Source organism: Diplotaxodon limnothrissa, linkage group LG3 (assembly GCF_057381915.1).
Source record: "Diplotaxodon limnothrissa isolate DT_005_m linkage group LG3, D_limnothrissa_male_GT1.1, whole genome shotgun sequence".
Lineage (NCBI taxonomy): Eukaryota > Metazoa > Chordata > Actinopteri > Cichliformes > Cichlidae > Diplotaxodon > Diplotaxodon limnothrissa.
In genome coordinates, this window is record NC_140598.1 from 28083775 (window position 1) to 28104606 (window position 20832).

General features: G+C 40.5%; 2 protein-coding genes across 2 annotated transcripts in view; one reads left to right on the top strand and one right to left on the bottom strand.

Moving 5' to 3' along the window:
* LOC146635172 (neural cell adhesion molecule L1-like) overlaps nucleotides 1–20832 on the bottom strand; it is a 640298-nt gene that overhangs the window by 530106 nt on the left and 89360 nt on the right. The window lies entirely within an intron of this gene.
* On the top strand, nucleotides 13681–16581 carry LOC146635205 (desmocollin 2-like protein). The gene is made up of 11 exons (XM_085349839.1): nucleotides 13681–13719; nucleotides 13855–13945; nucleotides 14052–14236; nucleotides 14357–14461; nucleotides 14716–14871; nucleotides 15155–15299; nucleotides 15388–15542; nucleotides 15674–15808; nucleotides 15981–16166; nucleotides 16311–16441; nucleotides 16533–16581. Exons 1-11 carry the CDS (start codon nucleotides 13681–13683, stop codon nucleotides 16579–16581), a joined length of 1377 nt encoding a protein of 458 aa, XP_085205965.1.

The window sequence follows — 20832 nt, forward strand, 5'->3', positions numbered from 1 at the left end:
ACAGTTTACCGACGGATGGGTGCAGGACCTTGAAATGCACCGTGTAGAACGAAAGACCATCGTACGTATCATAAGTTTACCAGTCTCACAAATCGTCATCATAAATACACATTCGTTAACCGTTTATTAATAGGACCTTTGAGCTCAATGGTAATTAATTAGTAATGGAAATAATTTCTGGTAGCATTACAGAAATGTAGCAGTGACAATAATACTGTATGCTGTAATCGTACTGGACAATTAGTGATACAAAAAACCTGTTTTATCCTGTGAATAAAAGCATATGTTTTTGTCAATGTACCATAATAACAGAAGCGAAACGCAATATTGTGTCAGGACAATTCACTATTTATGCACAATAAACAAAGGAGCATAGCACGACAATTTCTGTTCAGCACCAGACTTGCTTGTAACCTATATCACCAATTATGTTAAGAAAAATGACGCATTAACTACAACAGCAGACTGACCTTTGTGTAAATGCTTGGAGCAGACTAACCTGTGAGCTGGAGTGTTCTGGGATGTTATATTTTGTCTTTGAATGGCTGCAATCCAGTCGCCTCTTTGTTACTTCGGAAACATGGCTCGAACAATTTCTCTTCAACGACGTAATCCAATAACAACCGATCTCTTTACCCGTCGGCTTCCCGTGGCTGTCATGCGACCGGCTATTGCAGTTAATAATACAACGGCTTCTTGTGTTTCTTTTTATCGCTGTATAACTGATTTCAACTGAAAGCCTGCGTGCGCTAGTACCTCTTGCCACGAGTTCCCAGAATTCTTTGCGGTTTTACCCCTGAGTGACGTCACATTTTCAATCTCTATGAAGTCTGAGTGGTTTATATCGCTGTCATAGCTCGCGGCAAAGTTCGAACCACTTCATGAACCAGTCACGTGGTACAGCCGGGCAGCGAGGCTTCGGACGTCATCATTTTCAGCTCCTCCCATAAATGAAGCAAGCCTCGATATGCGCATCGTGGAAACGCCCCCTCAATTACTCGACACAAGCGTCGAAGCCTCGATACAGAACGTCACATCACTAGTGGAGACTGAATGTCAGTTTGTTTTAGTTTTAAGTGGGTGAGTGATGGTGTTCACTGTAATTGAGCAAACTCCCTTTAGTCAGTGTGTTTCAGCTGGGTGGCTGTGCTGCCCTTCCAGCGAAGCACTTGTTTGTTCTTTTGCTTTGTTGTTTTAATTTGTTGTTTGGTGGCTATCCTGGGTGGGGGTACGCTTCAGAGTTTGGTAGGAGACTATATCTCTGGTCTGCTGCCTGCTCTCGAGTTCGCGTTTAAAGTTGCCTCGAGCCTGGTACACCACTGAAGACTAGGGTAGGAAAAGTTAGGGTTTTGTTGTTTTTAGTGTTTTAGGCTGGGAGTTGCACATAGTAAATCAGTGGCACCAAACTTGGTAGGAGGTTTGAGACTGATTTGATTATGGTCTGTACCTGAGGCAGGTAGGCTGTTTTTAGGTTGGCATTGTGTGCACACCATGTGTGTGCATATGTCAGTGTTGATGGATGCTAATGAGATCCTTGTGAGGTGAGGGTTTTGTGTTGTGACCGTTAGTGTTGTGGGGAATATGGCTATTTTGTTGGATCACTTGTGAGTGTTGTTGGCCAGGTGATGGCAATAACACTGTGGGGTGCTGAGCCACCCTTGATGTGATCATTGTGTGGCCATAGCTCTCCATTTTGTGGTTGGTCACTAGTGTGCTTGATTTACTGAACTTTTTGGATTAAAGTAACTTGTTGTGGTATAGGGCCACTTGTATGTGACTGTTTGTGTGGTGGAGACAACAGATCACTTGTGATTATTTGAAGCTACTTTTGGTTTTGTGTTGTAGCAGATCAGGTAATCATTTTGGGTTTGTGACCATTGTGCTCCTTTGTGTTGGTCACATGTTACTTTGTGTGTGTGTTCAGTGTGGCAACTTCAAATCCTCATGCCCATCCATTCTTAAAGATGCCAACTATAATGTGAACACTGTGCTTCTGTTAGCTTTAACTTTTATTCCAGGTTTGTGGGTCAAGGACCTGAAGGCTTCAGAGGGGCTTTTAATAAATTTAGGGGTCCTAGAGGAACCCTTTTAAGGGAGGTGTTACGTCCCTCTGCAGCCTCTAATCTGCTCAGTGTGTTCAGCTGGTGCTAATTGGCCACAGTTGGCATCCTCGAAAGAGTGACCTTTGTCCTTTAGATGCAGATGAACTGCTGAGTCTTGTCCCGTGGAGGTGGCTCTTCTATGTTTTTTTTGTTTTTGTTTTTTTCTCAGACTATGTATTTTTCAAAATTCTATATAGTGAGCGCGAGAGCCCTCGGTGCGCCTACTCGCTGCTGAAGTCAAAGTGAACTTTATTGTCATCTTCGCTACATACAGTCCAGTATATAGAGACGAGACGACGAGGCTCCAGTTACACCAGTGCAAGTAAACAAACAATATATATAAGAAGAGTAAGAAAATAAATATACACTTTAGGACTCGGGGTAAAGAGATCAATAACAATTTAAAATGTATAATTTACAGTTTGATGATTGCCCCAGACAAAGTGAATCTCTGAACTAAGGTGAACTAGAGGGAGTGTTTGCCCGGGGCGCCAAACAGGCTAGGACCGCCACTGCTGACAGAGGCGAGGCTGCCAGACACTGACACCAACCGGGCCCTCTGACCCCCACCAGTAGGCAACGGGTGAAGTGTCTTGCCCAAGGACACAACCCCCGAGACTGATGGAACCGCGGCTCGAACCAGCAACCTTTTGATTACAAGACAAACTGCCAACTCTTGAGCCACTCCACACAGATAAACAACAGTGTTTCCTCTGCTGAGAAGGTTTATAAAGTGGACTTTTTCTGCTGAGGGTTATGTAGTTATTACATAGTTAAACAGTTAAAAACATAATACATGTTAATCAGAAACTAAAGGTCAGTCACATCAGTAAGAAGAACTGATGTTTTTACTGCAGATTTTTTTCCATTCACAGCCACCTTTGGTTTTTAATAAAGTGATATTTTTCACCAGGTTCTCCACACTTATACATACTGAAAATAATACCATTATGTACCCAGACTAAAAACATGGAGCAGAAGGGACTCGTAGTAATTTGAATCATTTTTGAATTTCAAACACGGATCCAAAGTTTCTTCTATCATGTCCTGTATTTACACTCTGCTCTCTGTGTTAGCCCTGTTTTCTTTATTACATTGTGACTCAGTAGCAGTAATGTAAGTTCACCCATGTCCCCAAATAATCCAAACCAGTTTCATTGAAACTGGTTATGTCAAACTGTCAAATTTGAATGCAGACTATAAGGTGATGTTTAGACCGGACATATATCAGTGCTTCTTACTAAAACATTTCCAATACAAACAAAGGGAACTAATTTTTAAAGATACAATAGACTTTATAAAAGTTTGACCTTAATGTGACGTTGGTCCAAAGTATTTAGGATCCGCATATATCATTCCCTTTATGCATGTTGTCAATACAAGCACTGGCAGTGAGAACCAGTTTTGACATAGCAGATAGTTGAGAACAATCTCTTGACCTTGAAGGAGGTAAAGGTCATACAATATTTTAAACCTTCAAACTGTGCTATATGTTGACAACACATACCCAACTTTTAAAAATCATAGCGTCTAAATTCTACATTTTCTAAGTTATATGATTGTCCATGCTATAAGGTTTACTGCCAAGAAGCTTTGTTACAACAAAGAAATAATCAGCTAAACACAAATGAACTTCCTATTTGTGAAAAACAAATTTAATTAGTTAAAAAATCTGCTGTATGTTCTTAAAGCACTTAAAGTAAGTGGGTTTAGACATGTTCCTGTACGTTGTACCAGACACTTCATTCTTCTTCTCAGTGAATGAGATGTAACACCTTTAATCCTAAGTCTGTTACTGGGCTTCCCTTCCTAAAAAACACAACTCTGTATCATCAGATATACCAGATTCTAATACCAGTTCTGTTAACACCAGTGCTGTGTTATCATAAATGACGTTTAATAATAAATATTTTGATTTGAAAATCTTTGAGTAATTGCTTTGATAACTTTGGCCATAAAACACGCTCCAACACTGTAACACTGCTCTCTCAGTCATCTTTTTGCCTCAGTGTAGCATTGGTAACAGTGAGACAACACTGTCACAATGAGGTCAAACTGGGACATTACACCAGATAATTCTCATCCTCCAAATGTTTATTAAAAAAATACCTCCACACATTTGTAAACACTAATAACATCTAAAGAGCAAAGTTTCTGACCATTTAGTTCAATTTTAATCATAAGGTGATAAATTGCAACAAGTGTTGCCCAGAGGTGCTTTATATTGTAAGGTAAAGACCCGGCATTTGAAACATGAAGAGTAATGAGGCAGGAAAATAAGACTGTGAGATGATCATCCATGATTTTTTAATGAGCATCAAACCACACAGAGGAATTTAGGACAAACATTTACATAATGTCCTCTTTTTCTTAAACGAAGCATGCAGTCAAGTAGATACACCTGCTAAACTCAAAAATTAAATTACATTTTTTTCTGCTGCAGTAAACTAAAGTGTAAGAGCTACAGAGAAGATTTAAAGTGACATGTCCACACAAACCAACTCATTCATTTATTTGTCTGTTTGTGCAGGAAGAGTGCTGGGATCATGATCAGAGTGAGTGTGATGTCTTCTTTAAGGCTAACGTCATTAAACACTTCAAAACAATCTAGAGAGGTCAGAATTAATGCATTATTTAAAGTGAATTGCTGCCTAATGCTCTAGTTTACATACATACAGAAGTAGTGAAGGTGAGGCAGTTGCGAACTACAGTCTGAAGTCATTAATGATTCTTCAGCGCAGACCTGATGCAGATGCAGCTTCCAGCTCTGATAAGTGAGGCCTCACACCTGCATTCTTTTTATTGACAAGCAGGGAGCAACTCACAATCATGGCAGCAGTCACAGTTTCCCGGTGACTTTCTGGGCAAATTTTTGGTCATATTAAAACAATAAAATGAGCATTGATCCGGATGAAACAAGATGCTCCAAAATTATGAATGATTTCACTGTTTTAAAATGTTTAACTGTTTTGTGCGTCTGCCTTCACACTGTGGTGATGGAGACTTGGCATATTTCAGGACAACTTCAGGAGAAAGCTGGAGGTAAAGGACAACGACTTGTAAAGGGTCAAGACAGAGTTATCGTCAAATAAAATATGGAATGAGGACTGTCTGCCTGCTTAGTTTTACTTTGTTTGGGAAAGAGGGCAGTCTTGAGAGATGAAGTGAAGTTCATTGTTACAGTGATGAAGATCTGGATTGAATTTAGTCAATGAGGTTGTGGCAGGTGTGTGGTGGTCTTTGGCCTGCTGTAGGGTAGGGGTGGCACAGTGAGCTCTCAGGGTGGCGTGGAGGTGTGGCAGCGAGGCAGATGTGTGCACTCAGCCTAATGGCTCTTTTTCCGTCTGTTTGGATACAGTGACGATGGAGACAGAGGAAGAGAGACTGAAGCAGTGACTGTTTCCTGGGCTCAACAACAAAATTTTTCTTGAGCACAGAACAGCCTCACTGAGGTAAACTCCATGTCTGAGCCATGTCAGAATCTGAATGCAGCAAAGTGGATTTGGTTTATGTGTGGACACTTAATTAAGCTTCAGTGACAGAAAAGATCAGAAGTTAGATTTAGATGCATAGAAATAGAAAGGGGACTCAAGACAAAATTAAAGTTACTAAGCTAAGATTTTATTGTGTGGATTTTAATAGTGTCATGGTCCTGGGTCGTGCGACCCAGTGTTGAGTTTTATGTATCTTTTGTATTCATTTATGCTCTAGCTTAGTTCGTCTAGTTAATTTCTAGGGTGCTGTTTAGCCCTTTGTTTCTTAGTTGTTTATGTCATCTCCTCCTGTACTCAGTCTCCCTGGTTCGTGCGTCTACCTGTCATGCGTCATGTCTGCGTGATTATGTTCAGTTCAGGTCACGTCCATTTAATCCCTATGTTTCCTGTTTTACTTTGAAAGTCTGTGTCTAATGTCAGTGTATGTCATTAGGTTCATGTGTATCAGCTGTTCCCCCTCATGCGTTTCCACTTCCCTTGATCATCCCTTATGTGTATTTAGTCCCTGTGTTTCATTCAGTCTGTGTCGCATCGTCTGTGTTCCTACCCTCCATGTTTTCACGGCCAGTCTTTGCATTCTTAGTTTTCTGAGTCTTCATAGGTTATCGCAGTATCAGTTTCCCGGTTTAGTTATAGTTTAGTTTAGTCACTGTGCTTCTGCCTTGTTTAACCTCTATGTCATCAGCCATAATAAAGGCTCACTTTCAGTTTAAATTCACTCCTGTCTCCTCACCTGTGTTCGCACCTGGGCCCACCACACACCACCACACGGCTTGTCTCCACAGACTGGGATTGATGTGCGTATAACACGCTTTACTAGTCCATAAGGACCCCAACGCGCTTTACATATCCAGTCATTCACCCATTCACACACACATTCACACACAGGTGATGGCAAGCTACATTGTAGCCACAGCCACCCTGGGGCGCACTGACAGAGGCGAGACTGCCGGACACTGGCGCCACCGGGCCCTCTGACCACCACCAGTAGGCAACGGGTGAAGTGTCTTGCCCAAGGACACAATGACCGAGACTGTCCAAGCCGGGGCTCGAACCGACAACCTTCCGATTACAAGGCGAACTCCCAACTCTTGAGCCACGATCGCCCATGAGACAAATGCCTTACAATGGCCTGTAATGTGTTCTTTTTTGAGCAAGAATAGGGCAGCAGACATTTTAATTATGTCCACTATGTCAAAGTTGTTTGAATGAATGAGAATGGATCTTTTGACCATTCAGGACCCCACAGTAGAAATTCTAACTACTGGGTAAATGACAGGGAGATGACAAGAAACTGTTTTGGAGGTACTGTGGGCCAATTAGAGGAGAATCACCTTCCACCACAACAACCCCCAAAAAGCAGGAGCAGCATCTGTATGTCTGATGTGTGCAGTGGCATGGTTGGTATGTGACAGTTAAGCAATGGCACTAGGTTCATCGCTGACATCAGGTGAACTCCAGGAAGCCCTGAAAAGTATGGACAATTCTGGCACCATTATTCCACAGAATGTTGCAGGAAATCAAGGAATATGGCAGACTACCATTAAATATGAATTCAGCCATCAGCAAAACCAAAGCAAAGATGTTCCTACCATTTTAATGTTGATCTTAAAACAATCTGCAAAGCTCTCTAAAAAGATTAGAGAAGATAACCCATCTCACAATACATCCTGACGAACTGGTTTCTTAAAAGGGAGCCATTCATTAAAAATGCACATAGATTATTTAATTTAATAGACTGTTCATGTAATAAAAGCACTGAAACTACAATATTGTCTCTAGATGCGGGAAAAGCATTGGATAGAGTACACTGGAAAGTTTTTATTTGTAACTCTACACAAATCTGGTTTTGGAAACTGTTTCATAAACTGATTAAAAATATTATATAATTCCCCAAAAGCATCTGTCAGGCTGAATGACCAAACATCCTCCAATTTTTGTCTCTAGAGGGGCACCAGGCAGGGATGCCCACTCTCCTCTTCACTGTTTGCAATTTTTATCAAACCACTAGCAGCAATTAGACAGGCTATAATTATTAAGTGCATATGATGCAAGAGTGTAGAACATAAAATCTGTTTTTATGTGGATGATTTGTTACTTTTTCTTCAATTTTCACAAACCATTCTCTCTGGGGTCATTCCATTAATAAACTCTTTCTCAAAAGTTTCAGATTATTCAATAAACTGGTTAAAGTCTACAGTTCTTCACATAAAGTAGGCTGTAGGTTACATTTTATATTTGCAATTGTTCCTGTGTGCCAACATGCCCACATTACTGCTGCACTGCAGGCTCCATGAAAACAAGAGGAACCCCTAAGGCACAGGAGTCGAACTCCAGGCCTTGAGGGCCAGTGTCCTGCAGGTTTTAGATGTATCCTTGATCCATCACAGCTGATTTAAATGGCTAAATGACCTCCTCAACATGTCTTGCAGTTCTCCAGAGGCCTGGGAATGGACTAATCATTTGATTCAAGTGTGTTGACCCAGGGTGAGATCTAAAACCTGCAGGACACCAGCCCTGGAGGCCTAGAGTTGGAAACCCCTGAAGAGTGTAAAAGTGGTGATCTTGAAGAACCAAACACCTACACAGGCTACACAATAAAAACTGAGAGCAAGAATGAAGATCCAGCACCTGCAAACTGGACTCTGGATAAAAATATCTCTAATATTAACAGTTACCCAAATGTAATAACGCTAAGTAATTAACATTTAAATTTAATACAAAATGTTTATATATTGTGTCATGAAATAAATAAATATAGATAGTAATACATAATCAATAATGATTTTGTCATGGTAGAAGGTGAAAAATCTAATCAAAACATAACAGTTATTTCTGTAGTTCAGAAAGGTATCTAAAAAAAAAAAAATATGCAAAAAAAAGTGCATGCAGGTTTTATTATTGAAGTTATTATCGTCACAAAACTTAACTCGGATTTACAACTGCTGTGGTGCAATTTTTTTTCTTTCTTTCATGGGACTTGCTGATCTGCTGCCCTAAGAGAATGTGTAGACTTTTTCTTTGTTTTCTCTTTTTGTCACTTTCACTTTGATAAGGAGTCAGCTGTAGGATTGCATAGTAGGTTTAACTGGCTCAGTGATGTTTTGTTTATTTTAGCTGGTTACTGCCCTGAAGCCACACTAGTTTGTATCTAAAGTAAATGGAGTGTAGGACTGTGATTACACAGCTCTGTATTGTTTACCATCTTATGATTTACAACAGTTAAACCACAGTAACAACTCAACACTAGTATGGGAGATATGAAGCTACATACACTTTAGAAGAATAAACACATTTTTGACAACTAACATTTTTCCTCTGCAATCAGACTTGTAAATCATCAAACCTATTTTGTAGCACACGAGTCCCTGCAGATGGGCTGTGTACTTTCTGTAGATGCAAAATATTGTGTGCCTCCCTCCATACTTGTTATCTTGATATTCAGAGTAGACGGCTTGGATGTAAGTGACTTCTTACATTCCTTGATTTACACCTGATTGTCTTAATGTCAGATCTAATGAACTTCCAAAACAGAGCTACTAGATCACTTAAATTACACAATTGAAAGCATATGTGTATTGTTTGTGTATTTATACACAAGCACTCATATATATTCAAATAATTACAAAAAAAAATAAATCTTTGTTTACCTGTTACTACCACACACCAAATCCGGTCGTTGGTACTTCCTGGCTTGTGTAGCCACTAGGTAACAAAAGCTCAACACTGCGCCTAGCATCCTGGAGCACTTCTGTTGTGTTTTGCACGTGCTTCGAAGTTTGTACGTGCTATGGAGTTTTTAAATGTTTTGGAGTTTTTACGTGTTTTGGACTTTTTACGTATGCCGTTAGTTTTGTGCCACTATTCTGAGCACACGTAAAAAAAAATTGCAGGTGCAAGTGTAGCATTTTGAGGAGAAATTTATTTTGAGCAAAGAAAAGCTGAATTTGAGTGAACAAAATTCATTGCTGTGTGCAAAAAATGTATTTCAGTGTTTGCTATTATCCACACACACTCACAATAGCAGCCCTTCTCGCTCTATTTTTGCATTTGCGCTCGCTCGCAATGTGTTGCTCGCGCGCTCAACTCTTTCTGTACACCGTTATATTGGTGCCAAAAAAAACAGCCAATTACAGACTTGGATGCAAAAAAAATCTGATTGGCTGTTTTGGTCTCCAATCAGCTCGAAATGACAAAATGCAATATCCCAGAATCCATTTCGTCCAAAACGCAAACGAGGCAGCAGCAGAGAAACACAGAGTGGCGGAGTTTGAATTATTACTCTGTCTGGGTCACAAAATAAACGTTTAAGTTATTTTCAAGCGAGAATGTAGCTGTGTAAGCTTCAAATGGCTTTATTGGCAATGAGAAAAGCTATAAAACACTGACTTATTTAAAACATTTTCCTAGGAAGTGCATAGATAGTGTTATAATTATTGACTTTCTTTTACTTTTTTCAGGTCGCAATAAGAAAAATTGTTTCTGACAACTGGTTCGGTCTAAGGTTAATTCTTGGTGGGGTTTAAGCAAAATCGTGGTGGTGATACTAGTGTTGATTTGCTGGTTGGCCACAACTGTGAATCCTGGTAGATCTGTTGCAACAGATTGACAAAAATAAATATTTATTAGTCCTGATGAGCAAAGACCAAGTCATTACTGCACACAAGTCTTGGCAAAAAAAGCAGACAGACCAGTATTTCTTCAAATACGTGTACCTGCAGCATGCTGTAGTGTTATAAGAATATTGTTTATACTCCATATGCACAGATTTCTATAAATAATGCTACATGCTTTAATTGTGTGTATTTGTAGCTCTTATAATCCCGCTAAAACTCTTTGAGGGGAAGAGTTTTAGCGGTTTAATGTCTTTTTCCAGAATTAAACCGCATTTAGTCGCTGTTTAATGTCTTGCAGTAAAATAGATATGTTGCCCCTGCTGGACTCCGCAATACAACTGCCGGGGTTCTCTGTGCACCGCGCGGACAGGTCGCAGGATCTTACTGGGAAAAGCAGAGGCGGTGGTGTGTGTTTCATGATCAACAACAGCTGGTGTGATTTTTCGAACGTGCACCCGGTCAAATCCTTCTGCTCACCGGACCTGGAGTACCTGATGATTAAGTGCCGGCCATTCTGGCTGCCGAGGGAATTTACAGCAGTGATTATTACGGCTGTTTACATTCCCCCACAAGCCGACACTGACCGAGCACTCAGGGAACTGCACAGCGCGATCAGCAGCGAGGAAACCGCACACCCAGAGGCAGCGTTTATCACAGCCGGAGACTTTAATAAGGGAAACCTGAAGAAAGTCTCACCCAAACTCCACCAACACATACATTTTAACACTCGTGGAGAACGGCTTCTGGACCACTGTTACACCTCTTTCCGGGATGCGTACAAAGCCCTCCCCCGCGCCCCATTCGGCCAATCAGATCACTGCTCCATCCTGCTCCTGCCCGCCTACAGGCAGAAGATGAAACAGGAAGCTCCAACCCGGAGGGCGGTGCACTGTTGGACGGACCAATCGGAGTCCGCGCTGCGGGACTGTTTTGATCACGCGGACTGGGAAATGTTTCGCGTGGCTGCTAGGGACATTGATGAATACACAGACTCAGTCTGTGGATTTATCAGGAAATGCGTGGAAGATGTCGTCCCATCCAGAACAGTTAAATCCTTCCCAAATCAAAAACCCTGGATTAACGGAGATGTTCGCGCGGCACTGGCGGCACGGAGCACCGCCTTTGCCTCCGCGAACACATCGGACTACAAACACTCACATTACCAACTCTGGAAGACGATCAAAGCAGTCAAACGTGAGTACAGGGACAGGGTGGAGCAACAGTTTGACAACCCTCGGAGTATGTGGCAGGGACTAAACACAATCGCAGACTTTAGAGGGAAAACCAGCACACCGCAGACCACGGCCTCTCTGTGTGAGGATCTAAACGTATTCTACGCTAGATTCGACACAGCGACCACCATGAGACCGGACAGTGTGCGCACCGCGGATGACGTCAGTGCGCACACTGTGTCTGAGGAGGATGTGCGGAAGTGCTTCAGGAAGGTGAACGCGCGCAAAGCTACTGGTCCGGACGGGATTCCCGGCCGCGTCCTCAAGTCATGCGCGGCTCAGCTGGCTGGAGTGTTCACGCACATCTTCAACCTTTCCCTCTCTCTGTCTGTAGTCCCAGCCTGCTTCAAAATGGCCACCATCGTCCCTGTACCCAAATCCTCCACCATCTCCTCATTGAACGACTGGCGACCTGTAGCCCTGACCCCCATCGTGAGCAAATGCTTCGAGAAGCTGGTCAGGGACTTCATCCGCTCTGCACTACCCGACTCACTGGACCCTCTACAGTTTGCATACCGCCACAACAGGTCCACTGATGATGCCATAGCCCTGACACTACATACTGCCCTGTCACACCTGGAGAAGAGAGACACGTATGTGAGAATGCTGTTTGTAGATTACAGCTCAGCATTCAATACCATCGTTCCCTCGAAGCTGGACAGGAAACTGCAGGATCTAGGACTGAGCAGCTCCCTCTGCAGCTGGATCCTTAGCTTCCTGTCTGACAGACGCCAAGTGGTCAGACTGGGCAGCATCACCTCATCCCCCATCACACTGAACACTGGTGCTCCACAGGGGTGTGTACTGAGCCCTCTCCTATACTCACTCTACACCTACGACTGCACAGCCACTAACAACTCCAACATCATTGTGAAGTTTGCGGACGACACTACAGCGGTGGGTCTTATCACCAACGGTGATGAGACGGCTTACAGGGAGGAGGTCAGCGCCCTGACCCACTGGTGTCAAGACAACCATCTCACCCTCAACGTCGCAAAGACAAAGGAGTTGATAGTGGACTTCCGGAGGTGCAGAGAAGTACACACCCCCATCACCATCAACGGCGCTGCTGTGGAGAGAGTGAGCAGCTTCCGGTTCCTTGGAGTACACCTGGCTGAGGATCTTACGTGGTCAGTACACATAAACAAAACAGTGAAGAAGGCGCAGCAGCGCCTCTTCTTTCTCAGGAGACTGAAAAGATTCGGCATGAGCCCCCGCATCCTCAGGACCTTCTATCACTGTGCCATTGAGAGCATCCTCACTGGATGCATCACCACCTGGTATGGCAACAGCACCGCCTACAACTGCAAAGCTCTCCAGCGAGTAGTGCGGTGCTCTGAACGGATAATTGGAGGTGAGCTTCCCTCCCTCCAAGACATCTACAGGAAGCGGTGCCTGAGGAAAGCGGGGAGGATCATCAAGGACTCCAGTCACCCCAGCCATAAACTGTTCAGACTACTTCCATCAGGAAGGAGGTTCTGCAGCATCCGGTCCCGTACCAGCAGACTGAGAGACAGCTTCTTCCATCAGGCCATCAGACTGCTGAACACTTCATAGACACCTCAGCTTCACTACTGGAACTTCAACATTATGCACTACATACCGTACAGAAATGCCACTTGTTTTGCACATATTCAACTCTGTATATTTTTATATTTTTATATATTTTATTTTATTATTGTTTACTATTTAATTTGTAAAAATGTGTATACACACCCACACACACACACCACACACACACACACACACACACGTAGGAAAATATTTAGTATACACATCCAGAAATGCATACACTATTATATATTGTACATATATTTATTAGTTTCAGGTTGGCCATTCTTGTATTTTGCTCGTTTGTGTTGTTGTGTTTTGCACATCTCTGTTGCTTGTGGGGCTCGCACACAAGAATTTCACTCGCATGTGCTGTGCCAGTGTGCCTGCACATGTGATGTGACAATAAAAGTGATTTGATTTGATTTGATTTGGTGGGGAAAAACACTTGAATATCTGCAACTTTCAGGGAGCTTTCTCAGCAGACACCAGCGAGCACAGCCCGAAGCTACTTCGCTTGTTTAAAATTCCACTTGGGTGTGCCGTCTGAGAAACGCCTGTGTTTTGACATTGATAGAGAAGTGAAGCAATAGACAAGAGAAGAAGCTCTTGAGTTAACACACTTACACTAACCAGACTCCCAACACTTTGACGCAGGACAAAGTCAGTCTTTTTTTTTCCAAACATGGGGAAACTTTTGATTTCCTCCACCTACCTAATGCTGGTAAGTGCTTCTAGTTTGGTTTTAGAGCATGCCTACATGATTGATACATGTTTACTTTCTCTCACTTTTGTCATGCCAGGAAGTATTAAAACATTAAATGTGACAAGTCAGTTTGAAACTCACTTTCACCTCCAGATCCTGTCCTGTGTGGAGTCGTGCTTTCTGCTGAGATCTCTCTACGTAATTGTACCTGAAATAATTCCAGCTGGATACCAAGTAGCAAAAGGTGCCGCTCTGTGTATTTGTGTTATTCCTTCAGTTTGAAAAAGTGTTGTAAGCCGAATGTTTTGTGTTTTATGTCTCTTTTTATCTTTCACTTTCTCGCTTTTCAGTTGAAACTGTCGGCTGTGTTGCAAAATCAGTGCAGTTAACTGTGAAGGACCCGAGTTTCACAATAAAAAGTAACGGAGCAGTCGTAGCTTTAACGTCTGTTTCAGTGGGAGAAGGAGGACGGATATTTTCTGTGTCTGCTCGGGACAATAGTGGACTGGAAAGAAAGATGGAAGTTCACCTTGCAGTACAATGCCGAAAAGACATGTAAGGCAACTGCATATTTTGAGTCGTTTATACAGGTCAGAAGGCACAGTCTTTTTTTTTTTTTTTATCTAACATGTCTGAACTTGTTGGAATGTCACAGCGACGAGGCCAAGGCTCCCTGAACCGCTCTAAAAGACCGGCCTGTCGTTTTCCGACGTCTGTAGTCGAGAATTATGAAGGGAACTATCCAATACTCCTTGAGAAGGTGAATTGAATGCTAAATTTATATACCCTCCCTTCATTTGATCTGATTCAGGTTACATTCAGCTGACAAAGTTATTATTTTCTTTGATGTTATGTGTTTGAGCTACAGTACCATATTGTAAACTGCGTACACTTTTGATCTATTTCATGACCCTGTGAGCTGAAAGAGCCCACAGCAGACTGCTTCATGATAAACACGTTATGAATAACAGAATCCTTGTTTTTGTTTATGATTTTATTTGGATTCTCCTGTAGCTGGTGTCAGAGCCCTCAGCAAGCCATGATATGTACTTTACTATTGAAGGAGAGGGAGTCGATACGCATCCAACTGGAGTGTTCAGTATAGACAGAGACACGGGGGATCTGTTCTTGCTCAAAGCAGTGGATCGTGAGGAGTTCCCAGCATATAATGTGAGTGTGAAGATGACGCTGATTTAGAAGATTTGTAAAGAGTTCCAATAATGTTCCACAGTCATCTTTAACGGGTGATTTATCAATCATTCAAATAGCTGCAGAGTATTTGTTCCTCTACTGAGCATGTTTGTTTATTTCTTTTTTTTAATTTATTTATGTTTTCATTCAAACCTGGTACTGGCACAGTTCACATATGGAGTCTTGTTATGTCCCTGCCTCTCCTTTCGATATTTGTGTGCATTAACCTAGTCAAATGTGTGTGTTTTTTTTCCCTCTATAGTTTGTAGTGCGTGCTTTTGACAAGCATACCAATGTGGAGCTAGAGGAGAAATTCCCCCTGAGAGTGATTGTAGATGATGTCAATGACAATGCTCCAGAGTTCGTAGGTCCTTTACACTTTACAGTTCCTGAGCACTGTAGTGCAGGTGAGAAAGACAACATACAGTAATAGTTGATTCTGTTGTATTTGACTTTCAGTGCAGTTGCTCTAAATGATTATGGGTTACAATACAGGGACTGTGGTGGGAGTGGTGAGTGCAACTGACAGAGACCGAATTTACACCAACCATGTGAAGATTAAATATACACTCGTATCTGGATCAGACATGTTTACCATTCATCCAGAAACAGGTGTCATCACAACAACAACCAACACCCTAGACAGAGAGGTGAGCACTGCCTCTGCATCACTGATACCTGTGAACTTTATGTAATTGAAAACTTGCATTATTGAAATTGATGATGCACGTGCTTTACAACATATTTTTATTATAATACTTTTCTAACATTTCTTTTAAAGTTAAAAGACAACCATGTGGTGACTGTAAAAATCCAGGATATGAATGGTGCACCAAATGGTCTGTTTGCCACATCGACAGCAACAATTGCTCTGAGTGATATTAATGACAATCCACCAGCCTTCATGAAATCATCTGTAAGTGTTTGAAAGAAGTGTCAGTTTGTAATTTGGCTGAATAACTGAAATCATATCGATTGATTTTAGCGTCCTTTTTCTACTTATTTCACCAAAATACTTTTTACTGACATAATTAAAGAAATACTAAAGACACCCCCTCTCTTCCCCATCTTCTTGCTCTTTCTTGTAGTATAATGTTACTGTGCAAGAAGATGAAAGTGAAAAACTTTTACTTCGAATTCCTGTTCAAGATAAAGATTTGATAAACACATCGAACTGGATGTCAAAGTTTGTTATTACTAAAGGAAATGAAAATGGAAATTTCAGGATAGTTACTGACCCCCAAACAGATGAAGGGCTTTTGTACATCTCAAAGGTGAGACTGGATTATTATTCAATTCATTATTATCATTTAGTGATGTTGGTGGAAGCATTTTGCATGGATCACATCTAATGCAAAGTCAGCCTATATACAACTGATTTATATTTATAAACTTTAAAATGTCTTTCTTTTTTCCAGCCATTAGATTATGAGAAGACCAACGATGTCCAGCTCCTTATCACTGCACAAAATGTAGCATCACTGAATGGCAGCAGTGCCACGTGGCAGTCCATCCCTGTGAATGTCAATGTTGAAAAAGTGGATGCAGGGTAAGATGGGTATGGTTGTTTCCTTTGTCTGGACTCTTGGAAAATGACTGATACACCTTTTCCTGCAGCTCTGTGTCCTTCGGACTACTAGGAATTATGACTATGCTGTGCCCTGTGGTCCTGCTCCTGATGCTCTGTGAGTCTCCCATTGTGATTAAGTTGTAAGGGTTAGATAGGGGTTCTCTTGTAGTTTGCTCATTGCATATTAGGAAGTGAACACTATTGCATACAATAGTGTAGTGTATAATGCTGCTATGCTCATTCTTGTGATGCCTACCACACATAAAAGAACTCTGTGACCTCTGATTTTGAACACGCCTGCTTTTTGTTGCAGTCCTGCTTCTTGCATTTTTCTGTCTAACAAAGAGAGAGAAATTGCAGCTTAATGAACCAGGAAACACAGGAAGAATCCCACTCATATCCAACATAGAGGTCCCAGGGGACAGCACGGTAAGGTTAGTAATGTAGAAGCACCGTCTCGGCTTACAGTTATTCACAAAGAAACCATATTTGCTTCTTCCCCCCCCTCCTTTGGCTTTATTTGTTTTATTGCTGCTTTTGCTTTGATTGATGCAAGTCTCATCAGTCGTCTCCGTTTCGAGACTGACCAAACACTAAATGGTTTATGTTAAGGGTGTAATGATTAATCTTGGCTTGAAAGAAAAACCTCAAGCACCATTGGTCAGCCTGTTGGTAGTGGTGTAGACTAAAGAGGTTTTCTGTATAACAAATGGTTGCTATATACATCAGGTATTTTTTTTTTTTATGATTACAAACATGAGTTAAATCCCATTTGTAATATCGTCTTTTTCTCTAAGTCTGGATAGTATCCTGTGCAAACCTCAGCATTTCTCAGCTTTTGGTAAAATATATTTTGTCTTTAACTTGTTGGTGATATGTTAGCCCGATGTTCAATATCTGACCGTCAGTAATAACAGGAAATATTAACAAACTGCCTGTGTCTTCTAGAAACTGATCCAAATGGGAACAAAAGAGCAAATACGCAGACGATATCATTCACTTCTAAGGGTCTAAGTATGTGGCTGTGTAACTGGCTCTATCAGATGTTGCAGTGATAATAATGAAAACGATAACATTGACTTTCTGAACACATTCGGATGAAAGTTAAAAACTCTTGCAAAGGTCTGCAGGAAGAAATGAAAACAGTCACTCCAGATTAATGTTGTTTACTTTAAGCTGTAAAAGATGCAGATTGGGTCTGAATGCTTAGCTTGTTTCTGGGGTAAGAATACATATATAAAAAAAGAACAAGCAGGCGGTGCAGGTGTGTATCTGCTATTGCTGTTTTTTGCTTTATTTCTTTGCTGTTATTGTTGTTGTGAGTTTTTTGTTGTTCCTTTGTTTGTATTTTTAATGTTAAAGTGGTTTTGTTCTAAAAACTAAGCAGATGCTGTTAGTTGTGCATACTGTGTGCTGTATGGCTTTAGCAACATTTGCACCACAGGAGCTCCTTACCAAGCAATCTTTTGGAGCTTTGTACCTCAAGATCTAAAAAAAAATCATATCTTTATTTTTGGAGGACAGCTCCTTCTTACACTTCAGGAGTCTTTGGTGCATGGACGTTTCTGGTTGGAAAGCAATTTCTCATAAAAATCCAGCTGTTTTTGGGGTATACCACATAAATTGTTGATTATCATTAACTTAAATTAATTCAGAAAGCTGTGAAGGGAAATGGAAACAAAACAAAAACAAAACAGTGTTTTCTTGCACACAAGCTATTGGTGGGAGAACATACAAAACCACCTTAAGGGAACCTTTTAGCTCTTAGTTCATGGACTAGAAGTTCTGGTTAATTTGGGTTGAAATTAAGCTACTCGTGTTTGTCTGTATATTAGTTAGTAGTCACTATGGTATGTTTTACTCTTTTTTTATTTAAATCATTGTCTGCAGTAAGAAAGTGCATTTCTTTTTTCGCCTTGTTGCTGGTTTTTATTGTTATTAATTTTCATCTTTGCAGATATATTTGAAGTAAAACAAAAACATAACGAAAGAAAATAACTGCCTAATATTTCACAATATGTGATGTAAAAATTAGACCTTCATAATGATCTATTTTACTCAGTGTTGATTTACTCCTGCTGAATTTCCTAATGGCACAGCAATATTGTGTTACTGTGTTTTATTTCAACTCCCTGACTGTCAAATGGGTGCAGGTTATTGAAACATTTCTAACAGTCTCCTTTTACAATCTGCACAAGGGCAGAACTGGAGAGGTAAAGTGTTACTGCCTGAAACTAAATACAACTGGCTGCACAGTGAAAACACAGTAAAAAAATTAAAAACAAATTGAGCATTACAGTGTGTGTAATGTTCCACTATCTGAACTTAAATTTGTTTTTTGTAACCATTTCCTTTATTGCTTACTTTCAAAAATGCTATTTCTGTGAACAAGATGCTCTAGTGACTCATCGAATGATGCTACTGACCAGCCAATCAGTGGCATGCAGTCTGACGGTGTCACACTGTAGTACCTGTTTGGATCACTTGGAAATCTGGCTGAGCATGTACTATAACCTGATGGCAAACCCTGCAAACCACGCAGAGTTGATCCAAGTAGGTACTAATGGAACAGGGAATTAACTGCCAACATACCGTCATATAGGCACCTACTATAAAATCTGAAATGTGGGAATAAAACATGGAACTTGAACAGGAACTGAAGGAAAAGCTATAAAAGACATTGAAAAGAGACATGCAAGCTGAATGGCTCAATGACTTGGCTTTGTTTTAAAGTTTGAATGGTGTCTGTAGGTCAACGTATGTGGAAGTAAAGTTGAAAAGGGAGGTGGAGATTCTCTCATTTGAAATACATTATAATGTTTTGTTGAATAAACTTGAATATTTCAAAAAAAACAAAAGTTAGAAATGAGAAATATTCTACTGAGGAAACATGAGTAATAACTGTGGCATTCCTTTAATGCACTCTCTAACCTTGCTTGTTGCTTTTTGAGATTTAGACTACCTACCCCATGAAGTAAGATTCAAAAACACAGTGATATATATAAAAAAAAGTGCCAGGAAAAAAGAAAGGATCGTCATGCCCTGCATGTTTGTGTAGCAGACCCAAAAGCAAACACAGGAGAAATGAACTGATGATCAAACCATTATTACAGCTGATATTAAGAAAAAAACAAACAAACAGTAAAACAAGTGAAACTAAACCTATTCTGGGACTGAACTAAACAAACTATGAAGACAATGACACGAGGCATAAGATGAAAACTCAACAGGTGTATGTAAAACCGTGAAGTACTTCAAACATGACATGAGCATGAACCTGAACTGTTGAAAGGAAACACTCAGTGACCTGACCTGACTTGACATGGTGACATGACAAGGAGGAGAGGAAGACAGAGGACTTAAATATACAGGAGGGTAATGAGGGAAGTGGAAACACCTGAGGAAACACAGCTGACAAAAATGAACATGATGCCACAGGGGAAGCAAAACTAAACCCACTGAAAATAATAATTTACAAAAACCACTTGCAAAATACAACAGGAAACATAATGGAGACTTGACAACACAAGCTTAGAAAATGTAACACAGGGAGAGAATAACGCACTGAGATAACTGAAAGTAAAAACACTGAGGACAAAACAGACTACATAGAGGAGAGGAAAAGACTCATATCAGGAGACATAGATGAAACAAAAACTAGAATGAAACTCAATTACTCCCTAACTGAATTATAACACAAGAATTTAATATAATCTCAATCTAACATAAGGAAATCAAAAATAAAAAAAATTAACTCAAAACGCCTGGTCACAAACAAAAATTCCAAAAAATAATAAATGTATATGGCTTGAGCCACCTGAGTATATTATATTATCAACATTTATATCCATTCATGACAGCCATGATCACTTTCTAATGTCAGGCCTGATGTTGTGTGCCCTCACCTGTTCTCAGCTGCATTTGAATAAAACACCAATTCCACACATTTAAGCTTAAATTTCAAAACTAATATTTTAACTACTGATTTTATCTATTGTTCTGATTTTTGATTTTATATACTGTTTTGTTTGTTTGTTAATTAGTTTGTTTGTTTGTTTGCTTGTTTTAATCAATTTTAAATCATGCTTTTTATTTGTTTTTGTTTTTAATGTCTCTGTAAAGCACTTTGAATCACCTTGTTGTTGAATTGTGCTATACAAATAAACTTACCTTGCCTATATGCATATTTTTCACAGCCACCTATACAATGGGTTGTTATATGTGGTATCACAAGTAACAAGCACAGCTTATGTCCCACCTAACAACATACAGATTAGTTTTTTGGGGGTTTTTTTTGTAAATGCTGGCTTTATTGGCAATGAGAAAAGCTATAAAACACTGACTTATTTAAAACATTTTCCTAGGAAGTG

Bases quoted from the DNA above. Each gene is read 5' to 3' on its own strand.
- LOC146635205 (XM_085349839.1), top strand. From the start codon at position 13,681: ATGGGGAAACTTTTGATTTCCTCCACCTACCTAATGCTG. The intron at 13,720-13,854 runs GTAAGTGCTTCT...TTTCACCTCCAG, and splicing joins CCTCCACCTACCTAATGCTG to ATCCTGTCCTGTGTGGAGTC. The intron at 15,543-15,673 runs GTGAGCACTGCC...TTTCTTTTAAAG, and splicing joins CCAACACCCTAGACAGAGAG to TTAAAAGACAACCATGTGGT.